This window comes from Uloborus diversus, chromosome 5 (assembly GCF_026930045.1).
Source record: "Uloborus diversus isolate 005 chromosome 5, Udiv.v.3.1, whole genome shotgun sequence".
In the NCBI taxonomy this organism is placed as follows: Eukaryota; Metazoa; Arthropoda; class Arachnida; order Araneae; family Uloboridae; genus Uloborus; species Uloborus diversus.
The window spans coordinates 92,314,158-92,332,124 of record NC_072735.1 but is presented as its reverse complement, the minus strand read 5'-3'; the positions used below and the strand labels follow the sequence as shown (position 1 = coordinate 92,332,124).

At 36.4% G+C, this 17,967-nt stretch overlaps 1 protein-coding gene across 1 annotated transcript in view; it reads right to left on the bottom strand.

The window, feature by feature from the left end:
- Positions 1-4,093: 4,093 nt before the first annotated feature.
- The window catches only part of LOC129222351 (uncharacterized), a 34,746-nt gene continuing 20,872 nt past the window's right edge, over positions 4,094-17,967 (bottom strand). The window contains exons 3-5 of the mRNA XM_054856845.1: positions 16,085-17,083; positions 9,261-9,350; positions 4,094-4,646 (exon numbers count right to left, since the gene is read on the bottom strand). Coding sequence (XP_054712820.1) covers positions 4,302-4,646; positions 9,261-9,350; positions 16,085-17,080 — 1,431 coding nt within the window. The 5' untranslated portion in view covers positions 17,081-17,083 and the 3' untranslated portion in view covers positions 4,094-4,301. The remainder of the gene's footprint in view (positions 4,647-9,260; positions 9,351-16,084; positions 17,084-17,967) is intronic.

The window sequence follows — 17,967 nt, the reverse complement described above, 5'->3', positions numbered from 1 at the left end:
ACTAACGGTTGCGAAAAAACGGTTTTGCAAGTTAAAACGGAACACCCTGTATATGTATTGGTTAGAAGCCTACTAATAAGAAAATAATTGTCATTGGCAAACAGCTGGCTTGATTGTTAATCGAACTTTCTGTAATAGCTACCTACGTCGTCTCCTATTTATACCCTCCTGATGGGTGTCACCCCGGGCGGACCGCCCCCTTTCAAGAAAGGTTTTTCGACTTGGCAAAAAAGCTTTTGTTCTCTCAAGATAAACTTTCAAAAATTGAAAGTAGACGATTTGATCAACATTCATTTGTTAAACATTAAAGAACATCAAATTAATCCTCTTCATTTTGCCCCTTCCCACGAGGTGGAAATTAAAATAATGATAATAATAATAATAATAATAATAATTAAAAACTAAATAAATAATGTCGGAGTCGGACGTTTCAAAATCCAGGAGTTGGAGTCGGCCACTTTCCTTCCGACTCCGCAACCCTGGTATGCACGCTGAATACATCATCAACTCGCTTCAAGTTTATTAAAAAATATATATTTTTTTTTTACCGAAGGATGGGGACTAAACAATGTGTTCTACTCCATTGGCGCACCCAAGGAAGGAACTAAAAGCCCCTCCAAGAGATCAGAAGCAATTCAGAAATGGCCATAACCCTCTTGACCAGACCAAAGAAAATGCCTAAAATTACGTTTTTGGGTCTTTAATTTTGGAAATTTTAGGAAATGGTTGATAATAACTCTTTTTTAAAAAAGCTGCTGTAAAACTCTTTTCCCAAAAGAATCTTCTCTCTACAGAGGAGCCATTTTCTTTCTTTTTTTCTTTTTTTTAAATTATATTTATTAAAGAGCATGTTTAAAAAGCACCTACTTCCATTAGAACCTTCTCCCACCTTCAACTGCTCAGAAATAAGGATAGATTCTTTAAATTGTTTATCCTGTTTGGAGGGAAGCTTTTCAAAGTGAAGTGGTTGCTTGGTGAGCAAAAAGCTTCTCGCATGAAAATGTATTGAGTATAATTGAGTTCCTCAAACCTATTTATGTATTATTTTTTTATATGTCCATGGGTACAAAGGCACCTGTCCGCGGGGTGAACGGGTTGTTATACCCACGGGCAAAAAAGATGGTTTTTAAGAAAAAAAATTTGAGGTTGAAAGCTTTGAGATTTTAACCTGATAAAAATTGCCAACTTAGATGATAAGTTGTAGATTCTCTGCTAGAAATTTTTTCCGATCGATTATGCATTCCCAGAGACCAGCAAAAATTGAAAATTAAATTTTGTCCGTGGGTACAGCAGCTTCCCCTATCATTTTTATTCATCGACACTTGAAGTAGTTCCAGGTAAAATCTCCAAGCATAGCCCTTTTCGAGTTTCATTGCCATGTCTGAAAAAGATGCTTTTGCGACTTTGAATGTAAGGAAAAATGAGTATAATGTAAGTGGAGAGTTATAGAAAGTGGAATGCGAGCTTGATATTAATAAATGTAAGATATCTACAATTGCTGATGTGTTCCAATCATCCTGACTAATAGTTGTTTAAAAGAATATTGTAGCCAAAAACAAATAGATGGCTAAAGAAACAAATTGAGCTTCTTATTTCGTCACTTTTGGATGAAGATAAAATTGTTATTGGGGGGAAATGTTGAGGAAGAAATTAACTTTTAAATACGTATCGAAAATATTTTTAAAATATCTGCGGTGCTAGGTTGTATCTGGACTTCAGGTGGAACAGATTTGCAGAACAGCTAGACCATCCTCAAAATGAAAACTGGCAATTAAAATTTTTTGATGGATTCTGCATTATCGTTCGTCGAAGTTCTGAGCATGCAAAAGACGCAACGCTCTCTTGACAACATGGATTTATCAATTTATTCCTTGCTTGCTGAGCAAAGTCGGTTCCTTTGTTCAGTGCACTATTTTTGGCAAGATGGCTTTGCTGCTTATCTTAATATATAAAAATCAATGTCCTGAGATAACATATATATATATATATATATATATATATATATATATATATATATATATATATATATATATATATATATATATATATATATATATATATATATATATATATATATATATCAACGCACAGCCGAAACCGCTGAAGCTTCAGACTTGAAATTTGGCAGGCATGTCCGCATGATTACAAAAGTAACCACTAAGAAAGGATTTTTCGAAATCTCAATTAGTTCGGGAGAAATTAATTAAAACCCCTTAATGTCTGCGAAATTAAAAACCTGTCATTGAAATTCAAATCCCTTATTTTCGAAGGCTTTCCTCCATTCAAATCATTATTCAGTACTTCATCTCAACTTTTGGTCGATAGCGAACTATAAATTTGATATCGTTTTTGTTTCTCACGTGATTCTTCTAGGCTTTTCTCAAGTCAAATCATAATGTTTCTGTCCTTTGCTTTTATTTTTTCAAAACTAGAAACGAAGTTTTTAAGAACATCATCACAGGCGGACTATCCTTTTGAATTTAGAAGAGTGCAGTTTCCTGTTAAAGTTTGCTTTGCAATAACCGTTAATAAGTCACAAGGACAGACATTAAAAGTAGCAGGGATCGATTTAAGAGAAGACTTTTTTTCACACGACCAATGTTATGTAGCTTGCTTCAAAGCCAGTTCATCAAGCAGTTTAATAATTTTAGCACCAGAAAAAAACTAAAAATGTTGTATACAAAAAAGATCTAGCTTAAACATAGGTATAACAATAAAATGTGGATGACCTGTGTTTGCAAAGATAATCAATACTTTAAAAGGATCGTTAATAACAGTTAAAGATCGGTTAAGGACAAGGGCATATATATATAAGGAGTCCAGGGTCCCCGGGATCCTCCCCAAATTAGAAAAAGTTATAGGTAATAAGTAATTATTATAGGGGATTTTCGAAACTAGGTGCACCAAGCACTGTTAACCCCTGCTAATTCCATTACCCGAGCAATGCCGGGTACGGGAATGCTAGTGAGTTATAAATTGAAACCATGCTAAAATGCTATGTAAATTTCTAAACTGTTATTATTTTTAATGTAAAATAATGATTCAATTTGATGAAGGTAATACTGTTCTTAACTCCTGCATTTGGAAGAAAAGAATTAGTGAAATTTATCTTAAAGTTCACCACTATTAAGGGCTAATATTTTTAGGAACGAAAATTTTCATCATAGACATGGTAATTTTATCTCTATGTTATTAGTTTCCTGTTATAAAAACCATTTTTATTTTCCACTTGAAAAAATTGTTTTTATTAGTTTAAAACCTGAAACAAGTGTATTGGATTCCGGAACTGAAAGATTGCAAGTTCAATCCAAACGACTATATCATAGCAAAAAAGACCAGCCTGAAAAAAGTAACAGAATAAAGAGCAATCGTCTTTGTGCAGAGGTATTCTTCGCACTTTGATTGACCCTTTATGGAGTTTATTTGGAGATTTCTCTTGACTCTTGTTCAAATAAAATTGGGCTTAGAAAGGAAGCAGGTTAACTCCTACCACACCTGTAACAGCTGTGAGGAATACATATTTGAAAGTTGAAAAAATATTTTACTAATTCCATTTTTTAAAACTAATCGATATTGAAACACAATTTTCGCATTAGAAATTTTCTAGCTTTAACTTATGAAATTATGGCTTTCAAAACAACAAAAAGATTTTCATAGGCTACAGGGCCGTAACCAGAAAATAGTTTCGGGGGGACGGGAGTTAAAAACTTTCATGTGTAGCTTTGCGCTATTTGTGCTAATGTTCAAGCCGTCGGGTTATCTATTATGAAAGCGTTTTATGCAATTAATATACATATGAAAGACATTTGAGTGTTAGAACAATATGTTTTGGAAATTTTTAAATATACGGGCATTTAAATGTCAAATCGAACTTTTCGGGGGGGGGGGGGCTGTATACGGCCCTGATAGACTGCACATTTAAGCATTGCTTCTCAGTTTTTGTGTCCCTTCTATTCAAGGGCCTCCTAGCATAAGGACCAGTTTTCAATAAATAGATCGGTGGGTGGCGCTTACAGAGAAGTTTCAATTTACTTGCGTGTACTGTATCATGATGCTGCAGCTGATGAAGACATTACGAATTTATATAGAAATGACAATTTATTTTTATTTATCATAAAGATTTCTTAAAAAGTAGTAAGAGAAAATACTGAACTTATAGGTGGATGTCAGATCTGTACAGCCTAGCATAAATATGAAATCTTAACGATGACAGATGAGCCTGGGGATGCAGAGATACAATCTCTCAAAAAAAAGTCAAAAAAGTTCCGAGAGCCGAAATGTCCGCTCTCGAGCCACTAATGTCAAACCGCCACCGGGGAGGTTTCCTTCTTCTCGTACTCGTCGATGTACCACTGCTGGTTGATGTGGATGAACTTGACTAGGAGCTGGTAGAGGGTGTTGTGCGACTTGACTTCTACGTACATGGCGACGAAGAAGGCGAAGAAGAAGAGCACCCCGCACACGAGGGTCACTATCTCGGAGTGGGTCAGTTCGGTGCGGTCCGGGTCCATTTTGGTGCCCTTGTCCTGCTTGAAGCAGAGCACTGTGATGGAGGCGCATGTGATCATCAGCAGCACAGACAGGAAGAAGAGGAGATGCAGAATCTTGTCCTTTCTGGAGCACTGCGGCATCTGCCAGTGTCGAATCTGAAAGGACAAAAAGAGGTTCCTCAGCCATCTCTTTTTTATATTATTATTAGACGCATGAAGTAATAACTCCCTATGCACCACGGAGTATCACATAGAATCAGAAAGTAAAAAACACAAGAGAACAAAAAACACGGAATGAATTGAACACCATAGACAAACAAAACATTTGAAACGAAAAAAAAAACAGTCAAAGTTGTTGCCTTGTGCCAGCTAGGCTGGCAATTTGAGGGTGCTTTGCTTCACTTTTCCAACTGTACCGTAATTTGGTGTGAAGTCCTACTTCTACAGTACACACATGCCATAGGGACCCGTTTATAGGGTAGGCAACCATTCACTGCATATCAACACATTCACACAAAGGAAAGACAAGGACAGAAGAGAGAAAGTACATCCATGCTCGAGCCGGGATTTGAACCCGGGACCACCTCATCGCAGTCAGACTCCTCTGACCACTAGACAAGGCGGGCAGCACAGTCAAAGTCAAACAGTAGAATGAACAAAACTTTTTAAAAGATTAATAGTCTTAATGCTCTGAACTGGAGCAGATGGAACAAGGGACCAGAAAAAAGACAGCTTCCTCAGAACGTGCTCAAGTGTTTCTCTCAGAGATCCTATAAGACTACATCGAAACCACATGTATTATAGATTCTCCTTATCTTGGTCACAATCACACACATTATTAGTATTAAAATTGTGTCTATGTTAGTAATCTTTAAAATCATCATGACCAATAACGAATTGAAAAAAAAAAAAAAAAAAAAAAAAATCAGTCTTGAGATGTTGCAGCTTTAATCTAAAGAATAAGCCACGACGGGAACCGCGCGAATAGTGTAATAATGAAAAGCATTGAAAAAGGTAGCAATCAAAAGAGCGCAATGAGACATTCTTTGATGCAGAAGTCATTCGCCCTCGCGCCTAACAATTATCGAGTTATAAGGTCTTAAAGTCTGCCGAAGTTTTTAGCAGTGACCAAATTTAAAGACTTGGCGAGAAATTGAAAGTACCAAGCGACTTCACTTAGGGTTTGTTTCACGCATCTCTCCGAAGGAGGGGGGGGAGGGGGACACTGCCCTTTTGGAGGATGCCAACTGCCTCCCACCCCCGGAGAAAATTCGCTTAACACTGCCGTAAGAAGTTAAATTATTATTATTGTTATTATTATTTATTTTTTGAATGAAAAAAGGGGAAATAGTTAATGTGCGACGCTTAATAAACAAGAAGGAGTGAATATTTCCCCCTCTGTTGTCTGTTTATTGCTGTTGTGATAGGAATAGGGTGTTTGGAACTATGGTATCTATTTAGTTGTAAACTCAGACAAAGAAAGGATTGGTGCGGTCTTGTTGGTGTGGCTCGGTTCGGGATCTTAGGACATGTACTCTGTGTGCACTCATGCTTTAGTCTAGTTGGAAATCATAACTATCCTGGATAACAGTCATTGTATGGAGGAGGAGGGAATGGTGAGCTTTGATGAGTTATCTTTGGTGAGTTGTAATCTATATGCTTATGTTCGTGTTTCTTTGTTTGAAGTTGAAAATTATTCAGAATGGGTAATTTTGAATTTATATCCTGGAGAGGGTGTGGGGGTATGTACGTGTCCCACTCCTTTAATACCTCTTCACTCCTTCCAAACTCTTTCCGTGCCCCGCCCGCTTAAATATGCGCCCCCTCCCCTCCCTAGGAGCAAAAGGTCTGAAATAAACACTGACTTCACCGGATAGTAAACTATAAAATAGTTGTGAATCCTCTGTAAATCCTCAATACCAAATATATATGAAATCTCCTAGAGCCTTCGAAACTCTATAATGTATAATTCGAACCTCTATGCACTCTCGATCTTTTCAACGTTTACCAGCACGAATAGTCTGGCTGTCAGATGATGCTGCTTGCCAAGTCTTATTTTAGAAGCGTCCGTTCTTAAAAATAACTAGCCCTCTTTTTTCTCATTGTAACGAATAGTTTTTGTTATAATCCAATATGACAGAAGTAGAATTTTATCTTTTCTAAAACTTGTTAAAAACACATGCATACCGCCAAACTATCGGCGCACTCATAAATATGGCAAACGACCTTCCTTCCCTGCTGATTTTAAGGTAATGGACTTGTTTGTGCTTACGTTACAGATGATTGCCAAGTTGACGCGATCGGACAATAGTTATTGACGATGCAAAGTACAATTCAAGCTATATAAACACATCAAGAAACGTATCAAATCAATCAATATCATTCTGTATTAAATCAGCGCCAAATAAATCTCCCAGAACATTAGACCAAACATTGTCCTTCAGGAAGTAGCAACATATTTCGATGCTGTAACAATTCATGGAGAAAGTCTCTTCTGAGTGTCGTGATTGCTTAATTGCGTGCTTGAAACGTTTGCGGAAATACAATTTGCATGTAAATAGCCAAAACGCCATATTTGAAAAGACAGAATCATGTGTAGGTTATGTAATTTAACAAAACAAAATCTCAAAATGTTCAAAGAAAACTAGCGCCATCCATGCACTCGACCTAAAATGTAGAGAAATTTTAAAAAAAATTATTTATAGTATTTATCTTTAATGCATCATCACTGACTTATCCATTAAGACATTTACCTAAACAAATAAAATTCCTCTCGTTTGCTAATTGTGAAGCTGCCTTCAACAAATTGTAATTTAGACATTTAATTAATTAATAAGACATTTCTAGTGACAGTTTTGAGGCCATTCAACCGAAATCTTTCCATGAAAGCCGCATGTGATGCAAATACAACAGGCATAGCTGAAATCTTGTCTCATCCTGTTGGTAGTACTGAGAGGCTGGTTGCACTTGCACCTAGATCCCAAACAGTAGTAGAACAACATCATAATTAATTGGATAGAAGAATTACCCGTCACATTTTCGGCTCAAACATTTCATAGTTGATGGAAAATTTACATTGCTAACTAACAACTGTTCGTTTGCAGGATTTTCCCACCATGCTGCAAAAAACTTCAATGATACCACGGGTGCCTATATAGGCTGCGTTCGGAAACGATCCACCGGTTACACCGCGTGGTTAGACCGGTGTGGTTATGACGTATTTGGAATTTCTCTAGGAAGCCTGGTAGAACAGCTGTGTTTCCGAACGCTCGTCGTTACACCGCGGTAGTTCTAGTTCAGCAGCAAACGACGCTCCAATCAAAGCATAACTTTCGTGATAGGGAAAGTCACGTGCGTTACGATCAAAACATGAAACACGACCGGATTGGCCAACACAGACTTTGTGACGTATGTGACCTCGCTATTCGACTGCGGTACGACAGGTTGCTACCAAGTCAACCGCCAAAGAACGACCGCAGCGTTTCCGAACGCGGTTAAGTGACGTCACCGGTTCGACTGCAAGCGTTTCCGAACGCTTGCGGTGGCACCGAGGCGACCGATCCTTGTTTCCGAATGCACCCTTAGGGGAGTCATGGCGCAGACTGCGCCATTGAATTTTTTTGGGGGAAGGAGGCGTTTTGAGGTTTTTTTTTCCCTTAAATCGTGCAAATTGGCAGCTCTGCCTCTGCAATCTTGAATCACTCCATCAGAACTGTACCTGGGATTCCAAATATGAATAAAATTTGATTTGTAACAGTGAAACCAGATCAAACCAGCAATAAAAGCAAATCAAAGCATTTCACCCACAAGACCTGGTCATAGAATTTTATGCATGGGAGATCACGTTTTTATGCCACACTAGGTGATAATTCTCTCATTTTTCTAAATATTACTAATTAAACGAAACTAGAGTTTTTTGATTCTGTGTGACTTCTGACTACTACTACCTTCCGAAAACACCTTATTCACAATCTAGCTCCAAAAAAATAAATAAATAAATAAATAAAATAAATTTCTGAGGTTTTTTTAATTTTTATTTTTAAAATTTTCCTTCTTCATTTTTATTACTGTTTAAAAATTGCCTTTTGACCTAGAAGCACCCATTTAAATTTTTCAAACTAATATTTCCTTATAGAAAGCTATATTTAAGAGCCGATTAAATTCAAAAAAAAAATGCACATTTATTTAATTCTCAAAAATAAATGACTAAAACGTGAGTAACATTAAATAGCTCTTGCTTGTATAAAACCTTCTGGACAACATGTGAGAATGTTCTTAAAATGTTATTATTCAAACCAACAAAACCCGGTTTAAGCCGCCCCCTCCCCCTCCCTTAAAAACTGATTCAAATAAAAAAAAAAAGTTTTGTTGTTTTAAAAAAGCGCGTTTTTTCACCAATTTTGCTAACAAATGATTTTTTTTTTCCGCCTGTTTTCATTTGACGGTATTTTCTCTTTAGCTTTTGTTTTCCGCCCCTAATCATAAATCTTAAGAAAAATTTATAAAAAAAATATTAGCAATCAGTTTAAAATATGTTATTTATTTCGGCTACTTGAGCATTTACGAACCCTAATTAGACTTTTCCATGCAAAAACTCTTAAGATTTTCCTTAAGATTTTTTTCCTTAAGAACAGATGCTTTAAATACTACTGAAATGGCAGGAACTTTGATAAAAATGCATCCCGCTCTCTGCCGTCCAATAAGTCATTACCTAAGTGTATTTCGGTCTCATTTAGAAAATGCGATTCCTAATTAATAAAAGTAACTTACTTTAAATTTCTTGTGCCAGTGATACTGATATTGGCATAGTTCACAACTTGCCGGTCTGCGACCTCGTTTATGGCAAACTTCCAACCACCTCTGAAAAAAAAAAAAAGAAGAATGAATTGCGACATTACGACCAAAATGCAAAATTACATTCATGTGAAAAGATGTTTCTTTCTAACTATAAATAACATTTCCTTGAATTTAAAGGGAAAAAACCGCACCAAACTCACAACTGTTAAATGTGAGACAGTTAGGCAATGTAACACAAACACAAGTAAGGATTCTTCATTTATTGGTTAAGGCAATGTAACACAAACACAACTAAGGATTCTTCATTTATTGGTTATTTATTTCAGTTGGAAGGCTAATCTCTAGAGTCTAGACGTGCAAAATCCAGTAGAGTGTATAGAAAAAAATATATTTTTTGTAAATTTAAAATAATGGCAATGAAATTGCTGAAAACTGAAAAAAATAGAAGAGTGCCCTTTCCGAAATTTTTGAATGAAATGGCATTTTAGCTGAATCAAGAACAAACAGAAGGCTTAACATTTTACACTGTTTGAAAAGTGAAATTAGGTTGAAAAGTAATTGTTTTTTACTTTTTACTTTGATCGCATTACATTCAAAACTTATCTCTAAATTTTGTGCTTTTTTTTTTTTTTTTTTGAAACGTTATCCTACATATTAATCTCTTGCAAAGATATACGAGTTTTTTCCGAATCCGTACATTTTACATTTTCTAAATATATTAACTCCCATTCTCAACTTGTGTATGTCATAAATTACTAAAGTGCATATCTTTATGATTGAATATGTAGCACTGGAATCGGTTTCCGACTAATTTTACGGAAGTCACACTTTCAATTTCTTTTTCTGGGCACACTTTCTTCAAGAAATTCTTTTTGGATCATATTGCGTGCACAGGAGTACTCTTAAATTTTTCTGGTAAAAGGAGCCATAGGGTAAAGGCGCCATATTTCGTCCCACGTAAGTTTTTTGCTCTCTATGTACCATATGCAACTAACAATTAATCATATATACATATATATATATACTAGTGGTACCCGCATGGCTTTTGCCCGTAGTTGAAAATTAAAACGTCATTTGGTTCGCCTGTATATTTACAAATAATGGATGATGAATTTCTCGCCAGTTTGCTATGTTCAGGGATGAAAACAATCCGAAGTCAAAAAAGAGGAAAAATTGGAGACTTAAAATTTGAATATATATATATATATATATATATATATATATATATATATATATATATATATATATATATATATATATATATATATATATATATATATATATATATATATATATATATATATATATATATATATATATATATATATATATATATATATATTACATTGCGCGAAACTATATTGATACTGTACTGTTTTTTAAATGTTAATGGATATTTTTTTTACTAGTACAAATGCTAACAAATGAATAAATAAAATAAGTTGACATTTATTTAAGATTTTAACAGATATATCAATTTTATTTACCACTTTCAATTTCCCATAGCCCACAAATCAGGTGAAATTAAAACTTTATAACGCGACATCCAATGCTATAAAACTTCCATATAATTAAACACTTAATACAAGCTGAATGATTGGACACCATAATTACAAAATGACATTATTAGTGTGGCTAACCTTGGGGAAACAATTTAAGGAGCATTTTGAAATTTTGTGGAGCAGCTGGGTATATTCTACAAAAATCATTAAAAAAGCTAAACCCAATCTAAAACTTTTTGAGCTTTGGTGGTCATTTTAAGCACTAGCATAAAAATGATTTTTAAATTGATAAAAAAGTTTTAAACACTATGTCATGGTTTGAGAATATAAGCACCTTTAATTTCCTATATTTGCATGTCTGTCATAATAAAATAGCACAGTATAATTAAAATTAATTTGAATTTATTAAGATCTTTGGTAAGCCTAAGTATTAAAACTAGATTTGAAGAATGATGGTGGCTTAAATTAACTCGGATGGAATACGATAAACATTTTTGGATGGGAGTGGCAGTCTTCATAAAATAAATAAATAAAGTATAAGAAAGCTTGAAAATATTAGTCTACAAAAAGGTATTAATGTTTAAGCAGTAGAATGGCATAGCAGATAAAAATGAGAGAGTGTTACAGAAGCGGATGCAATCGGATTTCAAAAACTACATCTAACGATTGCACCCACCGTCACTCTCCAGCATTCCCCCCTCCACGCCTATTTCACCCTCTTCACCACCAGCAAAAAGTTCCTTACTTCTTTCTACTCAAGAAAAAACGTGTGCCTCAGCAAGAATCCTGATTGGAAGGTCGGGGCAGAAGAGAGGTGAAGGGGTATTTGCGCGAGCGCTAGAAAGTGGCTGTGAAATGGGCGTGGAAAAACAATGAGCGTACAAGTTTTCAGCAAAAAATAAAATACATACGAGAAGGGTTGAAAATAATAGTCTACAAAAAGTTATAAAGGTTTAAGTGATAGGATGGCATAGTGACAAAAATGAGCGAGTGTTATGGAAGCGGATGCAATCGGATTTCGAAATGCATAAACGCTGACACTTTCTACGTCATTCTCGAGCCTTTTTCCCTCCCCACCCACGAAACGAAGTTCCTTTCTTCTCTCTATCTTAGAAAGAACACGTGAGACAGCAAAAGTCCTGACGGGAAGAACGCGATCGCGATGCTCGGCGGCCGAGAAGTGAAAAAAAAATACAAAAAGCGGAAAATCGCGGATCCGCGGAAGATTTTCATCCTTGTATGTTCATTTGCTCGCCAATGGTACGGTTCCACATTATGATAATTTCGTAATTTACTCTTCCACGATGTGATAATTTGCTCGGTAAAATTTTCTTAAAATTGGAATAAAAAGAACAAAATCGAATTTTTGAAAAATCGCTTTGAAGTGCACACCCCCATGCTACAAACTAACTTTGTGCCAAATTTTATGCCGAATGGTCTAGGCGCTGTGCGCGTCACAGAGATCCAGATGTCCAGACAGAGAGACTTTCAGCTTTACTATTAGTAAAGATCTATATACAGTAAAATCCCTCTAATGCGGACACTAACGGGACAATTTTTTTTTTGTCCGCAATAGAATGGTGTCCGCAGGACAGGGGTTTAATTATGTTATTTGCATTGGAACTGGGGAATTCAAAACTGTCCGCATAAGAGGGGTGTTCGGCTTTGAGGGGTGTCCGTTAGGAGGGGTTTTACTGTATATATATATATATATATATATATATATATATATATATATATATATATATATATATATATATCAGTGACGTCGCTACCCGGGTGTAACCGTCTGCGGGGGAGGGGGGGGGTAACACCCAAAATAGAATTGCAAGTTTTTGAAAAATATAAACGCTTTATTAGTGTGACCATGGGAGATACTGAAGACTATCATCCAGGACTATGGATGCACCACACGATAATAGACATGTGTTGAAGCCTACTTTGAAGCAAGGTGTATGCAGAGTGAGCAATAGTGCGAATAAGAGTTTGTTCTGTATTGGAAACTTATGATAGGTTCTTATGGGTTTATTGTGCGAATTAGTGGGTGGGTCTATGGGAGATACTGAAGACTATCCTCCAGGATTATGGATGCGCCACACGTTGATATAGGATAATAGAAATCTGTTGAAGCCATGCTTTCAAGCAAAGTGTATGCACCGTGAGCAATAGTGTGAATAAGGACTTGTTCTGGATTGGAAACTTTTGATAGGTTCTTATGGGTAGTTCAATTTCAGTGATATTCGGAAAGCAGGTATCCTAATCTACAGAATGGCGCAGAGCAACTTGCTTATTTAATTATTCAATAAAAACAATCCATGTAGAGATTCAAATTTCATTCTTTAAACCCCATAAAGAACAACAATGAAAGTTTGTTTACCCAGTTTTAAAGATTGTGTTAGATGGCGTCCGTTATTTTTGACGCACTGCTTCAGTCGATTTTGAACTCTCTCCCACAGGTATGCTAACAACTTGCAGAAAAGATTATGTTTCTGTATGGGCGTTGGCGGCCAGGTGTTGGGGGGGGGGCTCCGAGGAGTCCGGACCCCCTCAATAATTGAGAGTCGGACCCCCACAAAAGGTGGAACTTGTTAAAATAAAATCCATTATTTTAGGGGAACTTATTGCTGCTTAAATTCCAAAAAAGGACGATAATGCACAGTTGTATAACACCTAATTTATCATGTAAAATGCGATTGTGAAATGTTTAATTATATTACATTATTCAAACAAAATGAACTTCACTAGCAAAAAAGAAAAGCAACTGTATATAACGAAAGCTTAGAAGCAAAGAACTGCTGCTGAAACGCTGCTAATTATAATTAGAAGTCTACACTTACTCAAAAGCAGGTACGTCACTTCGAATTTTTACGGAGGGGGGGGGCAAAGGGTATATACTCAAGGTAAATTGTACCAAAATAAAAGCGAGAACCACGCCCACTTACATAAATACATTATTTTCTCAAAACTAGGAGCCCTAAATGACGGGGCTGCTCGCAAGACGAATGAACATAGTTCAAGCCTAAAGCAGGGGCTTCAAAGAGAAAGAAAATTCATTTAACCGAATATTCAAAATGAGATTGTACAAATGCTGAGGTTACATATTACTGAGTAGATCAATAAAAATCATTTTATTTTTTCCGAGATTTGCGATGGAAGGACAGAAATTTCAGATTTATATATACATTATGTTGAGGTTAGAAGACGCTTAAGATCCCCAAGAAACTTTTCTTGGATTCTACTAAACTCTTGCAACAGCAGAATACCACCTCTTCCTTTTTTTTAGTTGGTCCTCCAATTTCATTTTAATGATATAGAAAAGGAAAACCTTTGCAGTCTTAAAAATCAACAAGTAGATGATAAATAAGCAAATACAACAAAAGTGAAACAAAAAGTACCTTTTTTCTTTCTGAATGCAATCTTAAAATATTATTTAGGAACGTCGAGAATCTGCATTATTAAATTACCTTATCTGGGAGACCAAAATTTGTGTTAAGTAGAAAAAAAAAACTGAAATATAGCGAAATGGATTTAAAATGTTGAAACGAATGATTATACCAAAAGTCCTAAGTGCCAGAATGTAAGAGAAAAAAAGTAAAACAAAACTTAAATAAGAGATTCAGAAGGCATTATACTTAAAATAAAGTGAAAGAAAATAGACCTAAAGACTCAGAGTAAAATATTACACTAGTTGAAAGTGTTAAAAGTTTTTACTGTTGCCGCAGATCTATTTCAAACAAATAAACTATCTGGCATGAAATTGAGAATTTCTATACAGAAAAACAAAGCAGTGAAATGATTTTATGAAAGAAAAAGACTCTCCTCAAGCCTTATCCCTTCAGTTTACTTTATCAGAGGTAGCATAAAATTGTGTTTTCCAATTTTTTTATTTTGAAAGCTAGGAAGAGTATCTAAATTCCATTCTTTCCCTAACATCAGCAACGATAGCCTACAATTACGCATTTAGAATTTCAATCTCGAAAAGCTTCCAGGAGTAAAGCGCCAGAAGTAGTGTAGTACGCTCTGCCCATACCGTAATCCCGGAGAAACACCAACTCCTCTCAAAATTAGTCTTAACTTTAGTTTTCAGGGTCTCAACTTTAAAAATACAGTATAACTTCGATTCAACGATACCCGATTTAACAATTCCCTCAAATTAATGATACATTTCACTGGACCAGATTTGACTGCATTTTGAATATCTATGCTCCTAGATTTAACGATAACTTTTTTCAGTTCCTTGACAATCGTTAAACCGGGGTTGTGTATTCCAGAGATCTCCTGAATCTGAACCGCACCAAACGGCGTCTGAAACTTTGTGTTGAAACCTCCACTTTTGAAAAAAAATTGGGGAAGAAGCTTTTGAACTCCTTTTCCCAACACCATCAAAAGTCATCTAATTTCAACTTTTTCGGAACCTCAATTTCAAAAAATTGTTTGTTCCCAAACATGTAATACAATCGTGCTTATAAAACTTCGATTTCGAAAAATTCCGGAGAGGGTCTCCGAATCTCTTTTCCCAAACGTCACTGAATATCGTCTAAATCTGCGTTCATAAAACAATAATATGATTTCGGAAAATTTACGGGGGAGAAACCCCGGATCTCCCCTCCCATCCTGTCTGAGTCAATATTATTTAACTAAGCTCAAAATACTCGAAAACCAATAAAGTTATGTTGTCTTGCATTAACGCTTCATTCAAATATCTTAGAAAAAATCGCAACAGGAAAATTATCAGTTTTTTTTTTATCACCAAGTCATTTGAAATTAGTAGCGTTCAAGTTGGTCCCCCCCTACCCCCAAAAAATTTTATTTAACGACGCCAATGTGTTTCTGTATTGTGCTCCCTCTTTATTGCAAACAATTTTCAATGGCATTTTTTGCATAGAAATAATAAAACAGTATCTCTAAACTAAACAGTCAGATGTATTTTGTACCAATTCTTTTTTTTATTGGCCTACAAGACTTCGCTTCTGTTTGTCGGATAAATGTATTAAAAAACATTAGGCGGCAACGTCTGTTCGGGGGAAAAAAAGCGCAAAATGTTACTTCAATATACACTTCTTATTGGATTGCGATTTGTTACATATAATAGACTACATTATAATCGAACGCTAAATATCGATATCTTTCGATAAGTATATAAATTATTTTCGTGTTGCTCGTTATGAATAACCCTCGAGTTGGAAAGGAGAGAACCTCACCTAAGTCGAGTTTTACTCTCGAGATTTGCAATAAGTTGCGGCGGATAGAAAGTGTCGTCAAAAGATTAAGTAAATAAACAGTATGCGTACTCACCATGAGGCAACCGCAGTGAATGTACTGCATTGTTCCAGAACATCTACAAGGGGATATGAGGGGATCATTCTCTCTGGCAGTCATATGGCAAATCTTGCAAATGGGGGACCCGTTCTCTCCGTAACTGCTCGCTATGCTGAGCTGAGCAGCTGAAGGTGAAACGGGAATGGACACACGGTACGCATCGTCGACCGGCTTTGGGGGCACTTCCGTCGTCTGGGGCTCGAATGCTTCCGATTCCAAGTGGATAGTGGGCGTGAGGCTGTAACTCCGACCGCGGAATTCGCCCACTTCCCAGTCCAGGTTCTGCAGTCCCGATGGTCCAGCCACCGGTTCTGCATCGTCGGGCCATTGTCTTTCGAATGCATCGTTCGTGGCGTGTTCTCTCATATACTGAGCAGCAGCGGGGTTCGAAACAGAAGCAACACAAGCACCGTCTGCACTCTTGCACTTTTGATTGAGAAGCCACTTCCTTTTCGATTTTGCAGATTCGGAAAATTCGTACTCGTTTCTGCAGCCATTGAAGTAAGTGGAACATGCCATTGCACCGGCACTCCGGTATGGTACTGGTATGTAAGATACAGGCTTCTGAAGAGCGTTTTGTAAATCGAGTTTATTATACATCGCGATATCACAGTTTGCAGCACACGAATAAGGGTCGAAACGTCGCGGTTCGTCGAATGCTGTGCAGTACAGCATCGGGGACTGTTCGGTGTCCTCTTCGTCCGACTCCACTGACTCCAGTGCATTGGCAATGGTGTAGCTTTGCAGAGATCCCTCGGTCTCGCTGTTCTCGTCGCAAGAATCACTGCAGGTAGTCGGGGTTTCCGAATCAGGACCTATCGTCTGCGAGCGGTAGGTAGGAGCAGGTACCTGAGAGCTGGTTGTTCCATCCTGCGGGCAGTTGCGACTAGATGTCCGCTCGGCAAGACCACCACCACTCTGGGTTGTGGTCCCCGATGGCTTGCTCATTCCACCTGATTTGTGTTTGCACATAGTCTGAAAGAAAAAGAAAAAAATAAACTTGCATGCAAAGTTTCATGTAAAATGCAGTATTTTACTTACCAAGTTCTCAAAGTCAGAAACAACAATATAGCTAGGGATTTTTGTCAATGCGCGAAAATATTCCTTGACAATTTTTAAAAGAGTGCCATTCAATATGGAAGAGAAAATATATCAAAACAGTAAAGACAATAATAGTGATCAGTTCTAACTGTCTTCGGATGAAAAGGTAGATGGCAGGGCAAGAATAGATGCCCACTATTTTGAATTTTAGCATTTAGAATGTTAGTCATTTTGTGTTTTGACAAAACCCTCGAATATAATATCTAAGAATTAAAAATTGCTTCGTTTTTTCGTTTTCCACAAAATTAAGTTTTTATTCAAAGTACAAAGCTTGAGAAAATGATTGACAAAGTTTTCGAGTATTGACTCAATTTATTGCTTCTGATTTTTATGCGTAAAATCAGCTTTGTAGGGAGCTTAAAAATCTCTGCGTCAGAGCAATAAAAGTGTTTCCTTTGCATATTATGAAAGAGTAAGTAATGCAAATGTCAAAAAGATCTCCTAAATTTAAGCTATTTTGTAAAATAGTACTTCTTCTTACCTATTAGCTGGTTGCAGATAAATGGTAAACGTCTTTTTTTCAACTAAAAGTATTCAACACTGTTTAATCAACATGAGGAAAAGCCAATGAAGCCTTTTTCAAGCCTTCGATCTTACTGTGAGAATCTTTATCACTGCTCCGAGTGATAGATAAGATTAGTGACGATTACTGAATATTTTAAGGAAATAAGGTGTACCGTCAGTTGAACTGTGAGTATCTTAACTGAGGAGCAGATAAGAAAAACGAAACCCTGATGCGCTCGCTTACGACAATAGCA